Source organism: Gobio gobio (assembly GCF_949357685.1).
Source record: "Gobio gobio genome assembly, chromosome: 12".
Taxonomy (NCBI): Eukaryota; Metazoa; Chordata; class Actinopteri; order Cypriniformes; family Gobionidae; genus Gobio; species Gobio gobio.
This window is the reverse complement of record NC_137105.1, coordinates 987,462-1,010,433: the sequence shown is the minus strand read 5'-3', so window position 1 is coordinate 1,010,433 and position 22,972 is coordinate 987,462. Positions and strand designations below refer to the sequence as shown.

Below are 22,972 nucleotides of genomic sequence, written 5' to 3'. Positions count from 1 at the left end.
TCAGTTTACAGCAAGCACTCACTTTTCCTAGCGCAGCTTTGCTCACAGGAGCCAGAAGAGGGATGGCACACCGCTGTACTACAGTGGATGAAGATCTAACAGAGAGGGAAAAGGGTTAAGCCACAGAAATCACTATAAGACTAATATTAAGGGTTCAGGTAAGGCTGCGGAGCATACGGTTTCCTGCAGAGGAGCCAGTGATGCTGGATCCACAAATGTGAACATCTTCACAACAAAGCGCTTGTAGTGGGTTGGGAACTGAAGACCAGAAGATCCAGCCACCAATGTGGTCAGGTAACGGTCATCCTGGTAAGGGCATCTGAAAGACAAAGAGGCAGTCAGAGATGCCTTACAGCACACTAGATGGATAAAGACTGGCCTTACTCACCCGTCGACCAGAAGGTCCCATTGGGGTAGACTGAGTGGACTGGGGGTTGATGTCGCCCAGCAACGTCCCAGCATTAGGACAATGTTGGGGTCGGTCCTCTCCAAAATGCGCACCTCAACATACACAGGCTCCCGCAGGACTTTTGTGACCGGATAATCAGCACCACTGTAGTAGGACGTGTACGCCTCGTCCCCTGAGGAAGAACACCGGCGTTCAACCAGAAACTGCTGTAACCTGGAGTTTAGAATATACTTATGCACACTTGCCTTCTGCACAGCCTTTGGTGACACATTGACCATTCGCCAGTCTAAGCTCCACCCTGAGGGGTCCAGGAGCAGCTACTGGTGGAGGTGCAGGAACAGTGTTGACCTCCACAACCAGAGCCTCCACAGCAGTAGCAGAGTACCTACACTGGAAGAGAAGCCTGGACAACAAACAGTGAGCTTTTAGCATTTGCCAAGGATTAACATTCATGCTAAAGCGTAAGAGCACCTACTCAAAATGGCTGTCCCTTGTGATGGAACCAAGTGGTCCAACACCCACTTCATACGAGGAGGTCATTCTGTTTTCATACACCACATATCCACTGTCCTCCTGCAAATAGTAACTGTTGGCATCCAGTCCATTTTAAGCCATGCAGAACCACAAGCAGCTACTCACCATCATGCTCGTGCCACAGGCAGTGACAGGGAACTGGTATATAGCAAAGGAAGGTGTGGATCCCACAGGACTGCAAGGTGGGTCGCTTCCACCCAGGAGACGGACTGAATCCAGGCTCAAGCGAGGCAGAGTAACATCTCTAGCCACCACTACCACAAACTGACCATCTCTTATACACTGGACAGTCACTGGAACGAGAGCAGGTTATTGCTGAGGATCAGTTGAACATGAACACCTTTACATTGACTCGACACTCTTACCTGCCTTCCCATAGTAACACTGCTGTCCGTTAAAGCAGCAGTTGATGGCTTCACACTCAGCACCACTGATTCCAGGTGGACCACATTGGATCTGCTCATAATCCGCTACAGCACATTTGTCAAGAGGCTCTGCCTGTGCCACTGGCTGCTTAGTGTGAACCAGCTGAGGAAACTGTTGACTAGCTTGATGAAACTGTTGACTAGCTTGTTGAACCTGTTGACTAGCTTGTTGAACCTTCTGAGGAAACTGCTGACTAGCTTGTTGTACCTTCTGAGGAAACTGCTGACTAGCTTGTTGAACCTTCTGAGGAAACTGCTGACTAGCTTGTTGAACCTTCTGAGGAAACTGCTTACTAGCTTGTTGAACCTTCTGAGGAAACTGCTTACTAGCTTGTTGAACCTTCTGAGGAAACTGCTGACTAGCTTGTTGAACTTTCTGAGGAAACTGCTTACTAGCTTGTTGAACCTTCTGAGGAAACTGCTTACTAGCTTGTTGAACCTTCTGAGGAAACTGCTTACTAGCTTGTTGAACCTTCTGAGGAAACTGCTGACTAGCTTGTTGAACCTTCTGAGGAAACTGCTGACTAGCTCGCGGTTTAACCCACGGAAGAGACTGCTGACTAGCTTGAACCTGCTGACTAGCTTGCTGTTGACCCCACGGAGGAGACTGCTGACTAGCTTGCTGTTGACCCCACGGAAGAGACTGCTGACTAGCTTGCTGTTGACCCCACGGAGGAGACTGCTGACTAGCTTGCTGTTGACCCCACGGAGGAGACTGCTGACTAGCTTGCTGTTGACCCCACGGAGGAGACTGCTGACTAGCTTGAACCTGCTGACTAGCTTGCTGTTGACCCCACGGAGGAGACTGCTGACTAGCTTGCTGTTGACCCCACGGAGGAGACTGCTGACTAGCTTGCTGTTGACCCCACGGAGGAGACTGCTGACTAGCTTGCTGTTGACCCCACGGAGGAGACTGCTGACTAGCTTGCTGTTGACCCCACGGAGGAGACTGCTGACTAGCTTGCTGTTGACCCCACGGAGGAGACTGCTGACTAGCTTGAACCTGCTGACTAGCTTGCTGTTGACCCCACGGAGGAGACTGCTGACTAGCTTGAACCTGCTGACTAGCTTGCTGTTGACCCCACGGAGGAGACTGCTGACTAGCTTGAACCTGCTGACTAGCTTGCTGTTGACCCCACGGAGGAGACTGCTGACTAGCTTGCTGTTGACCCCACGGAGGAGACTGCTGACTAGCTTGAACCTGCTGACTAGCTTGCTGTTGACCCCACGGAGGAGACTGCTGACTAGCTTGAACCTGCTGACTAGCTTGCTGTTGACCCCACGGAGGAGACTGCTGACTAGCTTGAACCTGCTGACTAGCTTGCTGTTGACCCCACGGAGGAGACTGCTGACTAGCTTGCTGTTGACCCCACGGAGGAGACTGCTGACTAGCTTGCTGTTGACCCCACGGAGGAGACTGCTGACTAGCTTGCTGTTGACCCCACGGAGGAGACTGCTGACTAGCTTGCTGTTGACCCCACGGAGGAGACTGCTGACTAGCTTGCTGTTGACCCCACGGAGGAGACTGCTGACTAGCTTGCTGTTGACCCCACGGAGGAGACTGCTGACTAGCTTGCTGTTGACCCCACGGAGGAGACTGCTGACTAGCTTGCTGTTGACCCCACGGAAGAGACTGCTGACTAGCTTGTTGAACCTGCGGAGAAAACTGTTGACTAGCTTGTTGTTGAAGCCGCTGGTCAGTTTGCTGTAATATCAGAGTTTGAGACTTCTTGGCCGGATAATTCCACTGTGGAACAGCATGACAGAAAGCACAAAACCACACACAAAGTGCCAGCCACTGACCAGCACACCAACTTCCTGCCATTGTTCAACAGCTAGTCACACTGTTGAGATGCTGCTCTTTGGTCTTTTTGTACTCTACAGATTTTGGCTAATTAACGATAATCCCTCCCTCTTCATTAGCAGTCATGATTCTCCAGACTTGCACGAGTGAGAGTTTATGCAACTGGCAGATTCCATTGGTTCTCAAGATTATATGCATGTGATGTTTCTTGATTCCAATTGGTCAGATTTGTCATGTTGAAGACAAATAAAAAGATTAATTCTCAGTTTTGCTACTGGAGCTTGCCCAAAGTACCTTGGGTAGATGTTTGGTGCATTCAGCTTTGCTTGTAGACGTGCTGAAATGGTAACTAGCATTAGGCAAGGCAAGGCAAGTTTATTTGTATAGCACATTTCAAACACAGTGGCAATTCTAAGTGCTTTACACAGAAATAGAATTCAAATATTCGTAGTGAATAAAATAAAATATTTATATATAGTATAACCCCTATCTGAAGTGGATGAAAATGGAGAGTCAGGTTTACGTAAAAAATATTTGTCAGGTAACTGTGCATTTAAACATTACCCTTACAGAAAAATCTTCATGGACTGAACCCCCAGGGCTATCTCTACAGATCTATCCGTCAAGGCAAGTGTAGGGTTTTAGGGTTACATATTATATTTAAATCAAAAATTAGCTCAATAGGGAATTGTGGGTATTAATATTTAGGGATTTATGATTAATCATAACGGGTTATAATCTAATCACCAATCTCCAAGATGGGAATACCTCACCTCGGTATTTATGCAATATAATATATATATATATATGGTTAACAATAATTTATTGTAATTAACTACAGATATATCTATATTAAATAATCACAGAATAACCTCAAGGGAGTTGATTCAAAATTCCTCTCCGTTCCGTTTAAAGGACGAGCGGAGATTCCTTATCCACTCACCAGGTCTATTCTTCCAACCCAATTTTCGGGAAGTTTGTCCCTCTGGCCACAAAGGACAAACTTTCCGAGTTATGGTATTAATTAAAGCATTCAACGATGCTTATAAGAGCTCGTAGCTTAGATCTGACATTAAAGGGACTCGTGTTCCGTGAGCAAACAATGACAATCAAAACGTGAATATCATGGTTTTAATAAAGATTAATACTACGATTACATATGACTACATAAAGAATACATGTATTTACAGAATAGTGGAAAGTAAAGAGGAGGATGAGGGGAAGGGAAAGGAAAGGAAGGAGGGTAAGATCGTGTCCGATCCGACACCTTCCCAGACAAAACCATTGGAGCCAGCAAGAAATATCACCTTAAACAGGGGTACAATCTTTAAAACGCATCTAAATTTCGGTAGAATTGATACTTGCATGGTTTCTTGGTGTTGTGTAAAGCAAGATGCGTGCGTTGGCGTTTCTCAGAGAGTTTGCGCGATGAAGCGTTCTCTCCGTTTGGTTCTTCAAGAGCTTCGTTGGTCCGCGGGATTTTTAAAGGTGTCGTCTTGGAAGGGAAATTCATCTCGTCCAGCTAAGTGCGTCCGCTGACTGCGCCGCGGAGCGCGTCGATCTTCAAAGGAAACATCAGCTTGGCTGGACCGCGCCGGCTCGCAGGTCGAAAACCCGCGAGCCGCGCTGATGAGATGGGAGGAAAAGGAAATTTGTCTCGTCCGGGGTTCTTGCAAGATGACTGAGCACCGATATGCTTGTGTTACTGTCTTTTGAGATCCATTAAACTACGCCCACTTTCCCGGCGGCAACCAATCGTTGGTGTGAATTTCAGGCGGGAGAGAGTTTCTTTGTTCTGACTTTATTACTCAATGGAATGTTCTTGCCGGGAGCCAGAATTAGTAAAGTTTCGCTCAAAAAGGGCTAAACCTACTAAAAGGTACATCTCATAATCATCTACTTTGCACCACTGACTGGGACAAAGAAAGAGAAACCTTTAGACATCAAACATGCCTGTGTTTAAATGCATGAAAGACAGTGTATCTCTTTTACAGAGCCATTTTGAGCATTTAGGATTAACATCACACACACATACAAATATATACTTTGTGGTCAACATACATATAACACAAGGGTCATCACATATTTCTGGGATGGTTAAATTAAAGGCTAATATGAAGAGGAATACTTGTGTGTGTGTGTGTGTCTGTGTGTGTGTGTGTGTGTGTCTGTCTGTGTGTGTGATAGGAATCTATTTGAAGTTCCTCACAAGGTGATAACGGCACTGCCTGCGTTGTCTCTGCTGGTCGTAAGGGTGAAAGTGCGGCCATTTGGCCAGCCTCAACTGGCACCACTACACTCATTTATATGCTAATACTAATTCATAGGCAGAGCTGTGCAAAAGATCTGCATCTCTGGTGTTTCTCGAACGACCCACCACTTTGATCTCATGTCAAGAGCGACTCCAGACGCTACAGTCCCCCTTTGTCATGTGACGACGTCCGGTTGACCTCGTCGGATGACAGTTGTCGTTTTGATCGGATGGTAGTCGAGTGGGATCATGATGGTCAGATGGCAGGTGGATCATGGTGGTCGAGTGGCAGGTGGTTTCTAATCGTTCCAAGCCTTTGGTTCCTCAGGCTGAGGGTCCATCCTGATGAGGTTTGGCCTTGTCTCTGTCTTGGTACCTCCCTTCCGTGGGTTTCGTTTGAATCCCAGGAGGAGAGAGGCTGTGTTCTTGGTCATGGACTCTCGCATCTCGTGGACCCTCTTGACTAGGATGAAAGCCAGGCCCAGTGTCAGGGTGTGGCATGATGCTGTAGCAAGGTAAAGAGCTGTGTCGATGAGAGTGATGTCAATTGGCTAGGACCCCCTTTCTTAATCTTTAGTTCCAGTTCTGGATCTAGAGTGAAGTTGTGATTCTTGAAGAAGGATGGGGTTTCCAGCTCTGACCAGTACTCTTCACTTGGGAGGTATTACGATGCCAGATCATCAAGGTGGAGGATGGTACCCTTTGGTACGTGAATCCACACACTCTGGTCGTTTGTGTCTCCTGGAGTAATGGTCACTCCACGGCAGATAAGGCAGGCAGCAGCCAAGTTCAGGTCTCTGACCTTGTGCAACAGGTGTCGAGGCAGCAGGTGCCATGACGGTGCGTCACCTGTCATCCTGAAGTCCGTCTGTGTGGCGCAGGTTTCTGCTTGTGGTCTCAGGAAGTGGTAAGGGGTCTATGTGGCCTGAAGAGGGTTTCAGACTGACCTAGTGCTGGTGACAGGAGGGAAGCAGGTAGTTGTTAGCCTCTCAGTCACGAGAAGTCCGAAGGATCGGAGTTCTGCTCTGCTTCTTGTAGCCGTGCTGTTGTGAGCTTGCCTGAGCTGTGTGTGGCAAGGAGTTGGAAGCTTGTCCTTTGCAGTCCTCATCTGGTGAGTCCTGTTCAGGGGCTATTTTGCTGGTGTCAGCAGCTCCTGTGACCCTGAGATAGTAGTGTCCAGCTGTCCTTGTGCCGCCTCCGCTTGACAGCTGCGTGAAGGGTTTGGCAGAGGGCGTTGTCGTCGACGGCTGTGGGACATCCTGTGGTGTGCGCAGGGTGGACGCGCTGTCTTCCGTGGCTCCGCCCAGTGGCTTGTCTGGTACTTGGCGTTTGCCATAGTGACAGTTCTGCATGTGTTTGATCTGTCCAGCTGCTCTCATGGTTCAACAGCTGTCTGAGCCACTTCAGGTGTAGTTTGTCAATGTGCTGGTGAGCAGTGTAAGTTCTGACAAAACTAGAGTCTCTTGTTTGATGCAGCAGGGTCGTCTGACACCCAGTCACAAGTTCCAAAGTAGACACATGAGTTGATTCATGCGGGGTGGCTCTGATGGTCATGAGCACCAATGGACGTTTCACATCCCAGTCTTTCTGGTTGGCAGACACATACTTTCTCAGCATGCTGGCCCCAGCTCAATTGGTTCATTCAACTTGGTGTCGTTGGGTGCTCAAAGACATTCTACTCACTTGGAGAACTGGCATACAACTGTGAGGAAGTACTTGTGGTCCCTCGTCGATCTGGGAAGGGATCCCGCCCAGTCCATTTGAAGGTATGACCACGGGATTGTGACTCTTCTGCGTTGCAGGGGCTCTGGGGTTTGGGTTTGCCGGTTAGGATTGTCAGCAAACCAGACACTTCTCTGACATACTCTGACACGACTTGCTGCATGCCAGGCCAATATTTCACTTGCTTCTGTGTCTTGTGGCTCTGGTACCGTGGTGTCCGGCACATGGTGCGTTGTGGGCATACATTTAGCATTACCCCCCTTTTGACACTGTGGCATCACAAGCTTTAGCGCTGTGAGGGCGTCAGAGGCATACCCCAGAATGTTTGTTTTCTCACGCAGCATGTGTTTGCCGTCATGCGGTCGTCTGAGGCCTGTGGTAGCGGTGAAGTCAGACATCGTGACAGGGTGGTTGGAGGGGTCTGAGAGGTGGTTACTCATAGCTTTTATGGCAGTGTCAGAGGCTTGCATGTCAGCTGTGTCATTTATGGAAATTGTAGAGCCAGCGTAAGCGGCTGTGATGTTGGAATCGTCGCAGGAATAGTCAGTTTGCTGCGGGTTATCACAGCGCCATCACGGGTGGTTGTGTGGGTGGGAGGTGACCATGGATTGCCGTGAAGTGTGCCAGTCTTGGCCAGGGAATCAGTTTGGTCATTCAAGTCTTTGTCAAGGCCGGGTTGCCTTGAGTGTCCTGTCACCTTTTCCCGGTGGACAGTCATGTCGTGTGTTCTTGTGATGTCATCACACGCGTCGAACAGGTGTTGGGCATGCTTCGTTTCGGAAGATGTTAAACTCGGCTGGTGAGTTGGCATAGCCGATTGGGCACCTGGTGAAAGTACGCTGTCGGTTGCAGAAGGTGAAAGACAGCTGGTGCTGCAGTATCCTGTTCGTTGATTAAAGTACAGACTCTTGGGATGGTCTGGCCTGGCAGGAGGTTTTCAGGCTTGGCAGGAACCACAGGGGGCTGTGATGTCAGTGGGGCTCACACTACCTCATTGGTAAAGTCCACATGAGCCTTGAGGCGGATCAAGGGGTCTGCTTCTATGTAGACGTTATGCAGTGGATCTTGAAGGACCAGGATGTGGTGTGTGAGGCACTGATCGTTCCATTTCAAGTTCAAAATGCAGGTGCCCTTGACAGTTACCATGGTTGTTAGGCAGGAGTCCAACGGGCAGTGGGTGCACTTGCTTGCAGATGGAAGGTTGGATGTGTCTTTCATGAGGGCTTTGAACAGTGCTAGACTGATGGCTGAGTTGTCTGCCCATAGTGAGAGTATGATGTCTGTAGTTGTTACATCATTCAGCTGGAGGTCAGTCATGACCTTGGGGCAGTGAAAGTCAGAGTCTATGGTGAGTTGAAAAGTGCAGAGTAGCGAGCTTGAACTTTGCTCTGGTGCTGAGACAGTGTTCTCGCGGCGGGTTGCAAGATTTCTCGTGACCTCTGTGACCTGACAGTCTGGCTCAGGTGATCTGGGTGGCTGGAGAGGCAGAGGTTCTCGTACTTGAGCCCAAATCTTTAGCTGTTTGAAGTCTAGTAGGGGCTGAAAACGATCTAGCAGATCTTTGCCGACGAGAAAGGGGTACGTGTCCATTGGTTAGATGTACACTGGGTGTACCAGACTCATTAGGCCCATCGTTAGCTGGATGGGAGCTATCTGTACAAGTTGGATCTCATTTTGGCTGTATGACTGCACATTCAACTCACATTTTGGGATTTCAGAGTTCGATTGTTCAGGAAGTGCAGCTGTCAGCTAAGGGAGTTGAGCGACGCTGTCATTTGGTGATGAAGTCTCTGGATCTTTGGACTGTGGTTTGTGCGGTGCTCGGTTCCGTCGGAGAGCAGTCAGGAAGGACGTTGGGTGCCGGTCTTGGTCACAGTCGTAAGCTGTCTGGCCTGTCCTTCTTGTCTCCCTTGCGAGAAGTTCTTTCAGAATCCTCAGGATCTCTGCTGACTCAGATGAAGCTGCACCGTCTGGCTCTAGTGAGTGCTCAGACTTGGGTTCGTTTGGGGCGAGCCGTTCCGCCGCTGGCTGTTTGGGCTAGGGGTGCTGCCATTTCTGGGCTGTCGGCTGGCATCTCACGCGGCTCCACCTTTGGGTGGTTAGACAGACGTGGCTTGTCTCAGAGTCTTTCAGAGTGCTTGGACAGGTGCTTAAGACGGGCACCGTGCCAGTTGCGCTGCTCTCTGCTGGCTTGGAACGGTCTTGCCGGTTACAAAGTCTGTCACTGCGTTGTTGCAGGGCGCCCCCTGGAGCCAGCTCTGAACGGTGATCAGAGACAGGGTAAACCATTAGATTTCTCACAGTCTTTTCAGAAACAGTCTTTTTGGTCGGCAGTCCCGTAGCTGTTGGTAGTCCAGCTTTACGGTCTCATGTTGTAAGTGAAAGTTCATACCCTGCAGGGTTTGGGGTGAAAGTTGGGATGTTTCTGGCCAGCTTGTAGAGTTCTTGGGAAGCCATGATGTGCCTGAGCATGATTCTCTGGATTGGCTCCCACCCCCTTTGCTGCTGGTGGGGGCCTTGTGGCTGCTGGCTGGTGACAACCTGGGCAGTGGGCTTTCACCTTTTTTTTTTTTTTTTTTTTGAACCAAATCTTGGACCTTGGCATGGGCGTTTGCAAGTGGGTTTCACAAGCTTTGGCCTTGCTGTTTCTTTCTTTCAGTTCAATCTTTGCTCTTGTTAGGAGAGCTTCACCTCGTTGGAGTTTTTCTTTTGGTTCCTCTTCGGATTCTTTCTCCAACTGCTCTCTGTGCTTGTCTCTACACGAAGTTCTGCCGGGGCATTTTGGAGTCTCTCAACTTCCTCCCGAAGTTGTAGGTCCGTTCCGTCCTTCCGTCCGCGTCGGTCCTGGGTCTCGAGGAGTAGCTGATCTAATCGACTCTGCGCGTGGTCCTGGTTCCTACGGGCCTCCTCGGCATGGAGCTTCAACGCTGCCGTTCTTGGCTCAGGGGCTGCAGGTCACCGTGGCTTTAGGCAGGAACGCAGTCGTCCTGGTGCTCGATCAGGTCTCGACGTGATCCCAGCGGCGGTGGGGCTGGATGAACGGGACACACCGCTTACTGTGGGCAAGAGAGAGACAACACAAAAGAGGCCAATGCAAGTCCGTATAGGGTGTAGTGCTTATAGCCATATGTGACTATTTAATTGTGTGTGCAATTTTGGACTAACTGGTGCAGACAGTTAGTGGAATCTAGGCCGTGCACCTGTTGTCTTGGCCGTGAGCGGCCAGGTGGGGCCGATTTGTGTGGGTGAGTGCCGGATTTAAATAACAATTTTGACAGTGCGGTAGCCTAGTGGGTCATTTACTGACACTGGCTCCTGATCGTCAATCTATTATTCAGCTTTCCTTGATGGCTCTCATAGGTTCTGTCTTTAGGTGAACTGGAAGAAACTAAACAACAGAATAGTAGAGTAGAAAAGAAAAGAAAAGGGCGAAATATCCAAGAATACTAAGAAGGCACGAAATAAAACAGAATGAGAACATAAGAGATAGATATGGGAAGGCTCTAAGCTTAATACCAATGCTAGGGTTTATGACAGGGCCAACGAGTGAGGGGGCGCTGTTGAGCTATAAAGCCTTGGGGAAAGTTATGGCTTACAAAAAAAAAGAAAGGTGTGGCCAAACACTTAAGTGACCGGGAATATGTATATTCTAGGGCTTGCAATAAGTGAATGGGCTTATTTAACTTACTATGCCTGGGGTGAATCGGGGTCGCTTCAGGTGAGAACCGATGGTGAGGTCAATCTCGCCGGCGGTCCCTGGACACTCGACCGCGGTGTTCCCAGATCCTCGTCCCTTGGTACCACGGTGCGCCCACTCAAACAGCGTGTGACTTTTAGCATGACTGGGCAGCATTCAGGTAAGTTTGGTCAACGGCCAGACTGAAGGGTTGAAATTGGGTTTCCTCTGAAATCCCTTTGGAGTCCAAACGGAGGATCAGAGCAATTAACCAAGATGCCCTTGAGCGGTTCAGTTGGACTCGTTGACTTCTCCCTGGAGTGCCCGAAATGCTTAGTCTGCTGCGTGCCGCCGCCAATGGTACGGAGACAGGTGTCTGCGATTCACACACGACCGGTGTCAGTTACGCAGGCCAGGTGACTCCACTCACCGGAACCCAGCCAGAAGACAACCGGAAATTCACCACAAGCACTAGGGGAGGTACTACCTGTAAATATATAAATGGCTAACAAGGAAAACGTGACATCAGCTTAGCTTAAACTTGTTTGAACCAAATCCAAATAATTCTGTAAAGTGAGAGAGGTAAAAGACTATTCAATGAATAGTACTAAAACATAAAATGATGATAATGTTGGTAATTATCAGAACAACCTTGAAAAAGGGAGAAATAGAATTAATTAAATTAATCTATTCAGAAATGGAGCCAAAGGAGAAGAGAGAGAGGAGAGCCAACTTATGAGAGTGCCCAACAGGGGGCGTGCTACTGATAAGTGGCTGTCGCAGGCTGAAAAGAGAAGGCTTAATTTAAATTCAGGTTCAAACTTGCTTAAACCAGAATTTAAATAAGTGCAGGGTATCAGACTGGTATGAAATGGAAGAAACCAATTGATAAACAAATAACAATAAAAAGGAAAGAAAAGAACAGACAGGCAAAAATAACTCCAATTGAAACAATGAGAAAGAAAGGGAAACTGACTTAGCAGGAGATGTCACAAAAGGGGCCCATTCCCCTTAGGTAGCATCACTGGCTGAAAGGAGAACTTAATTTAAATTCAAATTCAAACTTTGTTTAAACCAAATTTAAATAAGTGTGAGAAGTCATTGAACCCGAAAGATTGAATGATACCAAACAATAGCAATAACGGGAAATAAATGAAAATAATTATAATAGTAAACAAATAAAATAACGACAGTTCGCTTGAGAGAGTTTAATAAGGCAAACATCTGCAGACGTCCACAAGATGGCGTAGTGGAGTCAAGCGTGGGTAATTTGAGAGGTGCAGCACACCTAGCGGGCTGCCCCCTTGTGTTACTCGGAGGTATTACACTACCCAAAATTAGGTGATTATGAAGCTTGAGCGTCCGACAATGGGGAGGGTCCAGCTTCCTAACGCAGCAATTTAACTGCAATCACAAGTGTGAAGAGAATTTGTTTTCAAATTTCCTTTGTGCCAATTTTGAAACACAGAGTGTGTGGACGGATTTATTTACCGCATATATACACAAATGTAGAACAGAGCATTTTCTCTGCAACAAATTTTAACGTGATCAAGGTTAAAATAAAATACTCCCATTCACACATCAAGCAGATACTGGCCAGCAGTTTTTTTCTGGTTGATTTGTGCAAGGTGTGCGTTCTGGTTAGCTATGCCAAAACTCCACCTAAGGGGGTGAGATCGCTAGCGATTGATAAGGCCTTTTATAAAACGAATAAGAGGAATACGCTCAAATCGTCATCACGCTGAAAGAAGATTTCTTCGTTCTAACAGGTGGCATCACGCACAGGTGGCATCACGCACAGGTGGCATCACAATGAAAGAAGATTTCTTCGTTCTAACAGGTGGCATCACGCTCAGGTGGCATCACGCACAGGTGGCATCACGCTGAAAGAAGATTTCTTCGTTCTAACAGGTGGAATTGATAATATTAAAATGTTCTGCAAAAGAAGTTTATTTCCCTTTACAGAGACAGTTTTAATATTATGAACTGCAGTTTCTTTTTAACAATTAACAGTGACCAAAATGTTTGACAAAAATAGACGCTGTTAACATAGGACTAACTGAAATGAGCTTTGGGCTTTTCAGTTACAGATACGTGAGTTCGCGATTGCGACTTGTCTCACTGAAGCGCGCATATAAGACAACAATTAACACAAATGATATACGGATAAAATTGACAAAGTTGCTCACAAAACAGAGTTTAGAACGTGCTCGAAATATTCTCCACCAAAAATATGTAGGGTTTTAGGGTTACATATTATATTTAAATCAAAAATTAGCTCAATAGGGAATTGTGGGTATTAATATTTAGGGATTTATGATTAATCATAACGGGTTATAATCTAATCACCAATCTCCAAGATGGGAATACCTCACCTCGGTATTTATGCAATATAATATATATATATATATGGTTAACAATAATTTATTGTAATTAACTACAGATATATCTATATTAAATAATCACAGAATAACCTCAAGGGAGTTGATTCAAAATTCCTCTCCGTTCCGTTTAAAGGACGAGCGGAGATTCCTTATCCACTCACCAGGTCTATTCTTCCAACCCAATTTTCGGGAAGTTTGTCCCTCTGGCCACAAAGGACAAACTTTCCGAGTTATGGTATTAATTAAAGCATTCAACGATGCTTATAAGAGCTCGTAGCTTAGATCTGACATTAAAGGGACTCGTGTTCCGTGAGCAAACAATGACAATCAAAACGTGAATATCATGGTTTTAATAAAGATTAATACTACGATTACATATGACTACATAAAGAATACATGTATTTACAGAATAGTGGAAAGTAAAGAGGAGGATGAGGGGAAGGGAAAGGAAAGGAAGGAGGGTAAGATCGTGTCCGATCCGACACCTTCCCAGACAAAACCATTGGAGCCAGCAAGAAATATCACCTTAAACAGGGGTACAATCTTTAAAACGCATCTAAATTTCGGTAGAATTGATACTTGCATGGTTTCTTGGTGTTGTGTAAAGCAAGATGCGTGCGTTGGCGTTTCTCAGAGAGTTTGCGCGATGAAGCGTTCTCTCCGTTTGGTTCTTCAAGAGCTTCGTTGGTCCGCGGGATTTTTAAAGGTGTCGTCTTGGAAGGGAAATTCATCTCGTCCAGCTAAGTGCGTCCGCTGACTGCGCCGCGGAGCGCGTCGATCTTCAAAGGAAACATCAGCTTGGCTGGACCGCGCCGGCTCGCAGGTCGAAAACCCGCGAGCCGCGCTGATGAGATGGGAGGAAAAGGAAATTTGTCTCGTCCGGGGTTCTTGCAAGATGACTGAGCACCGATATGCTTGTGTTACTGTCTTTTGAGATCCATTAAACTACGCCCACTTTCCCGGCGGCAACCAATCGTTGGTGTGAATTTCAGGCGGGAGAGAGTTTCTTTGTTCTGACTTTATTACTCAATGGAATGTTCTTGCCGGGAGCCAGAATTAGTAAAGTTTCGCTCAAAAAGGGCTAAACCTACTAAAAGGTACATCTCATAATCATCTACTTTGCACCACTGACTGGGACAAAGAAAGAGAAACCTTTAGACATCAAACATGCCTGTGTTTAAATGCATGAAAGACAGTGTATCTCTTTTACAGAGCCATTTTGAGCATTTAGGATTAACATCACACACACATACAAATATATACTTTGTGGTCAACATACATATAACACAAGGGTCATCACATATTTCTGGGATGGTTAAATTAAAGGCTAATATGAAGAGGAATACTTGTGTGTGTGTGTGTGTCTGTGTGTGTGTGTGTGTGTGTCTGTCTGTGTGTGTGATAGGAATCTATTTGAAGTTCCTCACAAGGTGATAACGGCACTGCCTGCGTTGTCTCTGCTGGTCGTAAGGGTGAAAGTGCGGCCATTTGGCCAGCCTCAACTGGCACCACTACACTCATTTATATGCTAATACTAATTCATAGGCAGAGCTGTGCAAAAGATCTGCATCTCTGGTGTTTCTCGAACGACCCACCACTTTGATCTCATGTCAAGAGCGACTCCAGACGCTACACAAGGCAAGGCAAGGCAAGTTTTTTTGTATAGCACATTTCATACACAGTGGCAATTCAAAGTGCTTTACACAGAAATGAAATGAAAATATTCGTAAGTGAATTAAAACAGTTATAATAGGAATGGAAAGAAATAAAAAATAAAGATGAAAACCCCTATCTGGGGTGGAAGAAAATGGAGAGTCAGGTTTACTTTAAAAATATTTGTCAGGTAACTGTGCGTTTAGACCGTACACTTACAGACAAATCTTCTTGGCCTAACTTGAGGGCGTTCTCTAGATGTTTTACCCGTCAGACCAGATCTAAACGGGTCTTCCTCGCACCAGAGGGAGTACTCATCTTTTGAGTCTGGATTTGAAAGTGGCTGCTGTTGGAGCACATCAGATCTGTTCAGGAAGCTGGTTCAGCTGCGGCTGGCATAAGAGCTAAAAGCAGAATCTCCTTGCTTTGAGTGAACCCTTGGTATTTCTAACTGACTTGATCCTGATGATCTGAGTGATCTGTTGGGTTTGTATTTAATCAGCATATCTGCAATGTATTGAGGTCCTAGGTCATTGAGTGATTTATATACAAGTAATAATACTTTATAATCTATTCTAAATGTAACTGGAAGCCAGTGTAAAGACCTGAGGACTGGTGTGATATGGTCATATGTTCTGGTTCTGCTCAGCGTCCTGTATGAGCTGCAGCTGTCTAATGGTCTTTTTGGGAAGGCCGGTGAGAAGACCATTACAATAGTCCACCCTACTGGAGATGAAAGCATGAACAAGTTTCTCCAAGTCTTGCCTGGAAACAAAGCATCTAATTCTTGATATGATAGTAAGCTGATTTAGTTATTGCTTTGACATGACTACTGAAACTCAGGTCTGACTCCAGAATCACACCCAGATTCCTGACTTGATCTTTAGTTGTCTGACCCCTAGCTTCAAGGTATGCGTTCACCTTGAGAACTTCATCTTTGTTTCCAAATGCAATGAGTTGAGTTTTGTCTTTGTTTAACTGAAGAAAGTTTTGGTACATCCAGTTGTTAACTTCATCAATGCATTTGCACAGGGAGTCAATGGGGCTGTAGTCATTAGGTGATAGGCCTAAGTAGATCTGGGTGTCGTCAGCCATTTGGTTCTCTCTCATTATTTGGCTCAGTGGGAGCATGTACAGGTGGAATAGGAGTGGAACAAGAATTGACCCTTGTGGGACTCCGCATGTCATGGATGTCCACTCAGACTTATGGTCACCTATACTCACATAATAACCTCTCCCTTCTAAGTATGTCCTGGACCATTTAAGGACCATCCCAGAAAGCCCAACCCAGTTTTCCAGCCTGTCAAGAAGTATGTTGTGATCGACAGTGTCAAATGCAGCACTGAGGTTGCACATTACTACAGAAATAGAGTAGTATGTAGTTCCACATTTGGCAACACACTCACAAACCTCCCCAAGCACTTCCCCTCGGGGTAATCCCTGTCACCAGTTTGAAGTGTTCCACAAGTGGACAAGGGAGGTTTATATGGACAGACCCTCGACTCCTTGATTATGACAGAAGGGACGAGTCTACTCATATGTACTTAGGACTTTCCAATTCAACCAGTAGTGGGCAATCATACAATGCAAGCAATGATGTACATCTGAATCACCACAGACAGTAGTGGGAAAAGGGCATGAAAAAGTGAATTGAATCAGCCTGTCCACTTGCCCTCAGTTTCTTATTTTAATATCAGGGGTCAATTGCATAATCCTAGCCTCTATGTTAAGACTCGGTCTTAACTAGTTTAACCTACTAGCAGTTAAGATTTAACCAATAAAATTTAGATTAATCTAACTTATGTAACAGACTTTAAACAGTTAGGTAAAGTGAAGAAGAAATTAGATGACTAACTTTTAGTACTAGTTCAAGCGGTTTATGCAACTGGCCACAGACCTAAAGTCTCTAAAAATAACCCCACCCCCCCCAGCTCAAAACAATTTAGACCCAGTTTATACTTGTATTTAGCATGGTCCACGTGTGATCAGATTAAATGCTTTAGTACCAGGTGTAAATAGGTCCTCAGACAACCCAGGTGGGATACATTAGTTAAGGGACTAAATTATAGGTCCAGTCATACCTAAAGACCCAAACAGACAAGTTAAACCCCTAATTAGTCACCATGAAGAACAGGGGCCCAGGTTAGCAACTGGAGCTTTGCAAATAGTTCAGTTCAAAGGCTTGGTTTGTTTAGTTCAAGTTAAGCACCTCAGTTAGACTGCACAACCTTGCTAATGGAACTGGTTTAGTAGTGAATCCCAATAAATCAAACTGAGAACAGTCATGAAAGAGCTGACTCCAGTCAGAAATCAATGCCAAAGACTAATGTGGATTCAAGAAGTTTATTAAAACAACCAAATTCACATGACCAGGGTAACTTCTCCACTAGACACCACAGTTTGTCCACTAGAGACGGTCTTGACATGCGTGTCTCTTCCTGTAAGAGAAGGGGTAGAAACATTAGGCATTTAAATACCACTCTCATGGTTCCTGAAGTCAGTTTACAGCAAGCACTCACTTTTCCTAGCGCAGCTTTGCTCACAGGAGCCAGAAGAGGGATGGCACACCGCTGTACTACAGTGGATGAAGATCTAACAGAGAGGGAAAAGGGTTAAGCCACAGAAATCACTATAAGACTAATATTAAGGGTTCAGGTAAGGCTGCGGAGCATACGGTTTCCTGCAGAGGAGCCAGTGATGCTGGATCCACAAATGTGAACATCTTCACAACAAAGCGCTTGTAGTGGGTTGGGAACTGAAGACCAGAAGATCCAGCCACCAATGTGGTCAGGTAACGGTCATCCTGGTAAGGGCATCTGAAAGACAAAGAGGCAGTCAGAGATGCCTTACAGCACACTAGATGGATAAAGACTGGCCTTACTCACCCGTCGACCAGAAGGTCCCATTGGGGTAGACTGAGTGGACTGGGGGTTGATGTCGCCCAGCAACGTCCCAGCATTAGGACAATGTTGGGGTCGGTCCTCTCCAAAATGCGCACCTCAACATACACAGGCTCCCGCAGGACTTTTGTGACCGGATAATCAGCACCACTGTAGTAGGACGTGTACGCCTCGTCCCCTGAGGAAGAACACCGGCGTTCAACCAGAAACTGCTGTAACCTGGAGTTTAGAATATACTTATGCACACTTGCCTTCTGCACAGCCTTTGGTGACACATTGACCATTCGCCAGTCTAAGCTCCACCCTGAGGGGTCCAGGAGCAGCTACTGGTGGAGGTGCAGGAACAGTGTTGACCTCCACAACCAGAGCCTCCACAGCAGTAGCAGAGTACCTACACTGGAAGAGAAGCCTGGACAACAAACAGTGAGCTTTTAGCATTTGCCAAGGATTAACATTCATGCTAAAGCGTAAGAGCACCTACTCAAAATGGCTGTCCCTTGTGATGGAACCAAGTGGTCCAACACCCACTTCATACGAGGAGGTCATTCTGTTTTCATACACCACATATCCACTGTCCTCCTGCAAATAGTAACTGTTGGCATCCAGTCCATTTTAAGCCATGCAGAACCACAAGCAGCTACTCACCATCATGCTCGTGCCACAGGCAGTGACAGGGAACTGGTATATAGCAAAGGAAGGTGTGGATCCCACAGGACTGCAAGGTGGGTCGCTTCCACCCAGGAGACGGACTGAATCCAGGCTCAAGCGAGGCAGAGTAACATCTCTAGCCACCACTACCACAAACTGACCATCTCTTATACACTGGACAGTCACTGGAACGAGAGCAGGTTATTGCTGAGGATCAGTTGAACATGAACACCTTTACATTGACTCGACACTCTTACCTGCCTTCCCATAGTAACACTGCTGTCCGTTAAAGCAGCAGTTGATGGCTTCACACTCAGCACCACTGATTCCAGGTGGACCACATTGGATCTGCTCATAATCCGCTACAGCACATTTGTCAAGAGGCTCTGCCTGTGCCACTGGCTGCTTAGTGTGAACCAGCTGAGGAAACTGTTGACTAGCTTGATGAAACTGTTGACTAGCTTGTTGAACCTGTTGACTAGCTTGTTGAACCTTCTGAGGAAACTGCTGACTAGCTTGTTGTACCTTCTGAGGAAACTGCTGACTAGCTTGTTGAACCTTCTGAGGAAACTGCTGACTAGCTTGTTGAACCTTCTGAGGAAACTGCTTACTAGCTTGTTGAACCTTCTGAGGAAACTGCTTACTAGCTTGTTGAACCTTCTGAGGAAACTGCTGACTAGCTTGTTGAACTTTCTGAGGAAACTGCTTACTAGCTTGTTGAACCTTCTGAGGAAACTGCTTACTAGCTTGTTGAACCTTCTGAGGAAACTGCTGACTAGCTTGTTGAACCTTCTGAGGAAACTGCTGACTAGCTCGCGGTTTAACCCACGGAAGAGACTGCTGACTAGCTTGAACCTGCTGACTAGCTTGCTGTTGACCCCACGGAGGAGACTGCTGACTAGCTTGCTGTTGACCCCACGGAAGAGACTGCTGACTAGCTTGCTGTTGACCCCACGGAGGAGACTGCTGACTAGCTTGCTGTTGACCCCACGGAGGAGACTGCTGACTAGCTTGAACCTGCTGACTAGCTTGCTGTTGACCCCACGGAGGAGACTGCTGACTAGCTTGCTGTTGACCCCACGGAGGAGACTGCTGACTAGCTTGCTGTTGACCCCACGGAGGAGACTGCTGACTAGCTTGCTGTTGACCCCACGGAGGAGACTGCTGACTAGCTTGCTGTTGACCCCACGGAGGAGACTGCTGACTAGCTTGCTGTTGACCCCACGGAGGAGACTGCTGACTAGCTTGCTGTTGACCCCACGGAGGAGACTGCTGACTAGCTTGCTGTTGACCCCACGGAGGAGACTGCTGACTAGCTTGCTGTTGACCCCACGGAGGAGACTGCTGACTAGCTTGCTGTTGACCCCACGGAAGAGACTGCTGACTAGCTTGTTGAACCTGCGGAGAAAACTGTTGACTAGCTTGTTGTTGAAGCCGCTGGTCAGTTTGCTGTAATATCAGAGTTTGAGACTTCTTGGCCGGATAATTCCACTGTGGAACAGCATGACAGAAAGCACAAAACCACACACAAAGTGCCAGCCACTGACCAGCACACCAACTTCCTGCCATTGTTCAACAGCTAGTCACACTGTTGAGATCTTCTTCTTCTTCTTCTTCTTTAAAGTTATTGGCGGTTGGCATACCAATTTGGTGCATTACCGCCACCAACTGCTTGGGGTGTGGAGCTTCAATGCGGATTTATATGCTAATAAAAATAAAAAAAAAAAAAAAAAAAAATTGTAGTGTTGTTTTTAAATTCTATCAAATAAACCTGTTTCTTTTAAGTACCTAATGAGAACTGGCCATACTGATGGTTTTGATGTAGAAAAAGAAAGTAAACCCTCTACTGATAATTGTGTATAACCTAATTCTTTGACTTGTTCTAATAGTATAGTTCTTTCCATGTTGTATGCTTCACACTCTAGTAATACATGTTCTACAGTTTCTCTCTTGTCACAGTTAATGCATAGTCCCGTTGCGTGTTTCCCTAAACGACTGAGATTATGATTGAGACCTGTATGTCCAATTCTTAACCTTGTGATCACTGTTTCTCCCCTTCGATTCCAACCACCCTGTCTCCTTGTTGTCACTTGTTTCTGTACTTTATATAAAAAAAACGACCTTTGATCTCCTTATCCCATTGTTCTTGCCATAACCCATTGATTCCTGATTTAATGACACTTTTCACTTCCATTTTACTCAATGGAACTATCCATTGCAGATCTGACTCAAGAGTCTTTTTAGCCAAACAATCAACTGCTTCATTACCCTCTATTTCAACGTGAGATGGGACCCACATAAAACTCACTACAATATTAAGATTTTGTAATCTATATAGACTATGAAAGATTTCATAAATCAAGTCAGGCCTACAGACAGATTTGCAGTTTGCAATACTTATTAATGATGCCATTGAGTCTGAGCAGATAATATATTTATTAGGTCCAACCTCCTCTATCCACGTGAGTGCTAGTAAAATAGCTAAAAGTTCCACAGTGTAAACTGCTAAATGATCTGAAGTTCTTTTAAGTATGGATTTCTGAAAGTGTGGTATATATACTGCAGCTCCCGTCTTTCCTGTATTTGGGTCTTTTGAGCCATCTGTAAATATTTGAATACTATTATTATAATTGAGAGCTAGATATTGCTTTACCAGATCGTTCATCCCACCATATTCCTTGCATTGTTTTAATGTATTTGCGATTTCAAGGTCCACAACTGGTAATGGAAACATCCAAGGGGGAATAGTAGGTAACGCCACTGCACAGCTGTTAGTTAATTTAACTAGTCCCAGTTTCTCGGCTTGTCCGTTTCCCACCCATCCAAAACTATTAAATTGCTTTCTTCCATGCTCCCAACATGAATTTAACACTGGTTTAGTTGGATGACCCTGCTTATGCCCCTGTAAGTTTACCCAATATACCATGGCAAGCTGAAGACGTCTCAGAGATAAAGGCATCTCCCCAACCTCCACCTGTAGAGCTGGGATTGAAGAAGTCTTGATTGCACCACTACATAGGCGGAGGGCTTGTGTTTGGATTAAGTCAAGCCTTTGCAAATGAGATTTTGCAGCTGAACTAAATGCAATGCATGCATAATCCAATGTTGATCTAATTAACGCAATATAAATATGTTTAAGAGAGTTCATACTGGCACCCCAACCACTTCCTACCAGGCATCTCATAACATTGACTGCCTTCTTACACTTGGTAACATTTTTCTGTATATGATCTCCAAATGTCAACTTATGGTCCATCCACACACCTAAAAACCTTATACTTTGAACCTGCTTGATTGATTGCCCATAAAGAGTAATTTGTATTGCAGGATTATTACACTTCTTAGAAAAACAAATAACCTGTGTCTTGTCCACAGAAAACCGAAAACCCCACCTATTTCCCCAATTCTCAACAATGTTGACTGCTGTCTGTAGCTTTTTTCCAACAAATGCTGCATTACGACCCCTTACCCATATTGCCCCATCATCTGCATATAAAGACCTCCCAAGTCTAGTATCAACCTCTGAAAAAACCTCATTAATCATGATATTAAACAAAATAGGACTACATACACTTCCTTGTGGTACCCCATTTTCTATAGAGTAAACTTTAGAGTAAGATACTCCAACTCTTACCTCTATAGTCCTGTCCTTCAGAAAATTCATAATCCAGTTGAACATTCTTCCCCCAATTCCCATGGATTCTAATTTAATCAGAAGACCCTCTTTCCACAACATATCATAGGCCTTCTCCACATCAAAGAAGACAGCAGCTACCAGTTCCTTTTTAGTCTGAGCCTTCCTGATTTCATCCTCCAAGCATATCACCGGATCCATAGTTGACCTCCCTCTACGGAAACCACTTTGTTGTGGTATTAGCAAATTCCTACTTTCTAATATGTAAGTTAACCTGTCAGTGACCATACGTTCCATTATTTTACATAAATTAGATGTTAGTGCGATAGGTCTATAACTAGTTGTTTCACCTTTATCTTTACCTGGTTTCCCAATTGGGATAACAACAGAGTGTTTCCATGCTGACGGCAATACCCCTAACTCCCATACCTTATTATATAGCTGCAGGATCACCAACTGCGCTTGAGGATTTAAGTTTTCAACCATTTTATAACATATTTCATCCTTACCAGGAGATGTTTCTCTGGCTCCTACCAAAGCTCTTTTCAGCTCAAAAAAAGAATAAAAATCATTTACTGTTCCATTAAAATCTTCCTTTTCCATTATGATGTTAGAGTGCTCTCTCATTACTTCATCTCTACCTTTCATTGCATCAGGTGTCAGATTTGTAGAACTATGAACTTTTACAAATGTTTTTGCCAGAGCCTCCGCTTTATCTTTATTTGTTATCATAATTTTGTTATTATATTTAATAGCTGGCAATGTATACTCCCTCCTAATTCCTCCCATCCTTCTTATCATGTCCCATACTTGACTAATATGCGTTTCTCTCCCTATATTATTGCAAAATTGCTTCCAGTAATTTTGTTTAGCTTTTCTAATCGTCCGTCTAACTTCTGCTTGTGCCTTTTTGTATTCTATTAGGTCATTAA

The 22,972-nt window shown here is 45.6% G+C and overlaps 2 protein-coding genes across 2 annotated transcripts; both read right to left on the bottom strand.

The window, feature by feature from the left end:
• Window positions 1–5: 5 nt before the first annotated feature.
• LOC307135595 (zona pellucida sperm-binding protein 4-like) lies at window positions 6–6,802 on the bottom strand (the record flags this gene model as incomplete). Its single annotated transcript, XM_079832170.1, has 9 exons — window positions 6–95; window positions 178–319; window positions 389–581; window positions 649–812; window positions 885–982; window positions 1,049–1,236; window positions 1,309–1,453; window positions 5,738–5,928; window positions 6,421–6,802. 9 exons carry the CDS (start codon window positions 6,800–6,802, stop codon window positions 6–8), a joined length of 1,593 nt encoding a protein of 530 aa, XP_079688296.1.
• Window positions 6,803–17,360: 10,558 nt separating this feature from the next.
• LOC307135594 (zona pellucida sperm-binding protein 4-like) lies at window positions 17,361–22,241 on the bottom strand (the record flags this gene model as incomplete). Its single annotated transcript, XM_079832169.1, has 8 exons — window positions 17,361–17,450; window positions 17,533–17,674; window positions 17,744–17,936; window positions 18,004–18,167; window positions 18,240–18,337; window positions 18,404–18,591; window positions 18,664–18,808; window positions 22,041–22,241. 8 exons carry the CDS (start codon window positions 22,239–22,241, stop codon window positions 17,361–17,363), a joined length of 1,221 nt encoding a protein of 406 aa, XP_079688295.1.
• Window positions 22,242–22,972: the final 731 nt, after the last annotated feature.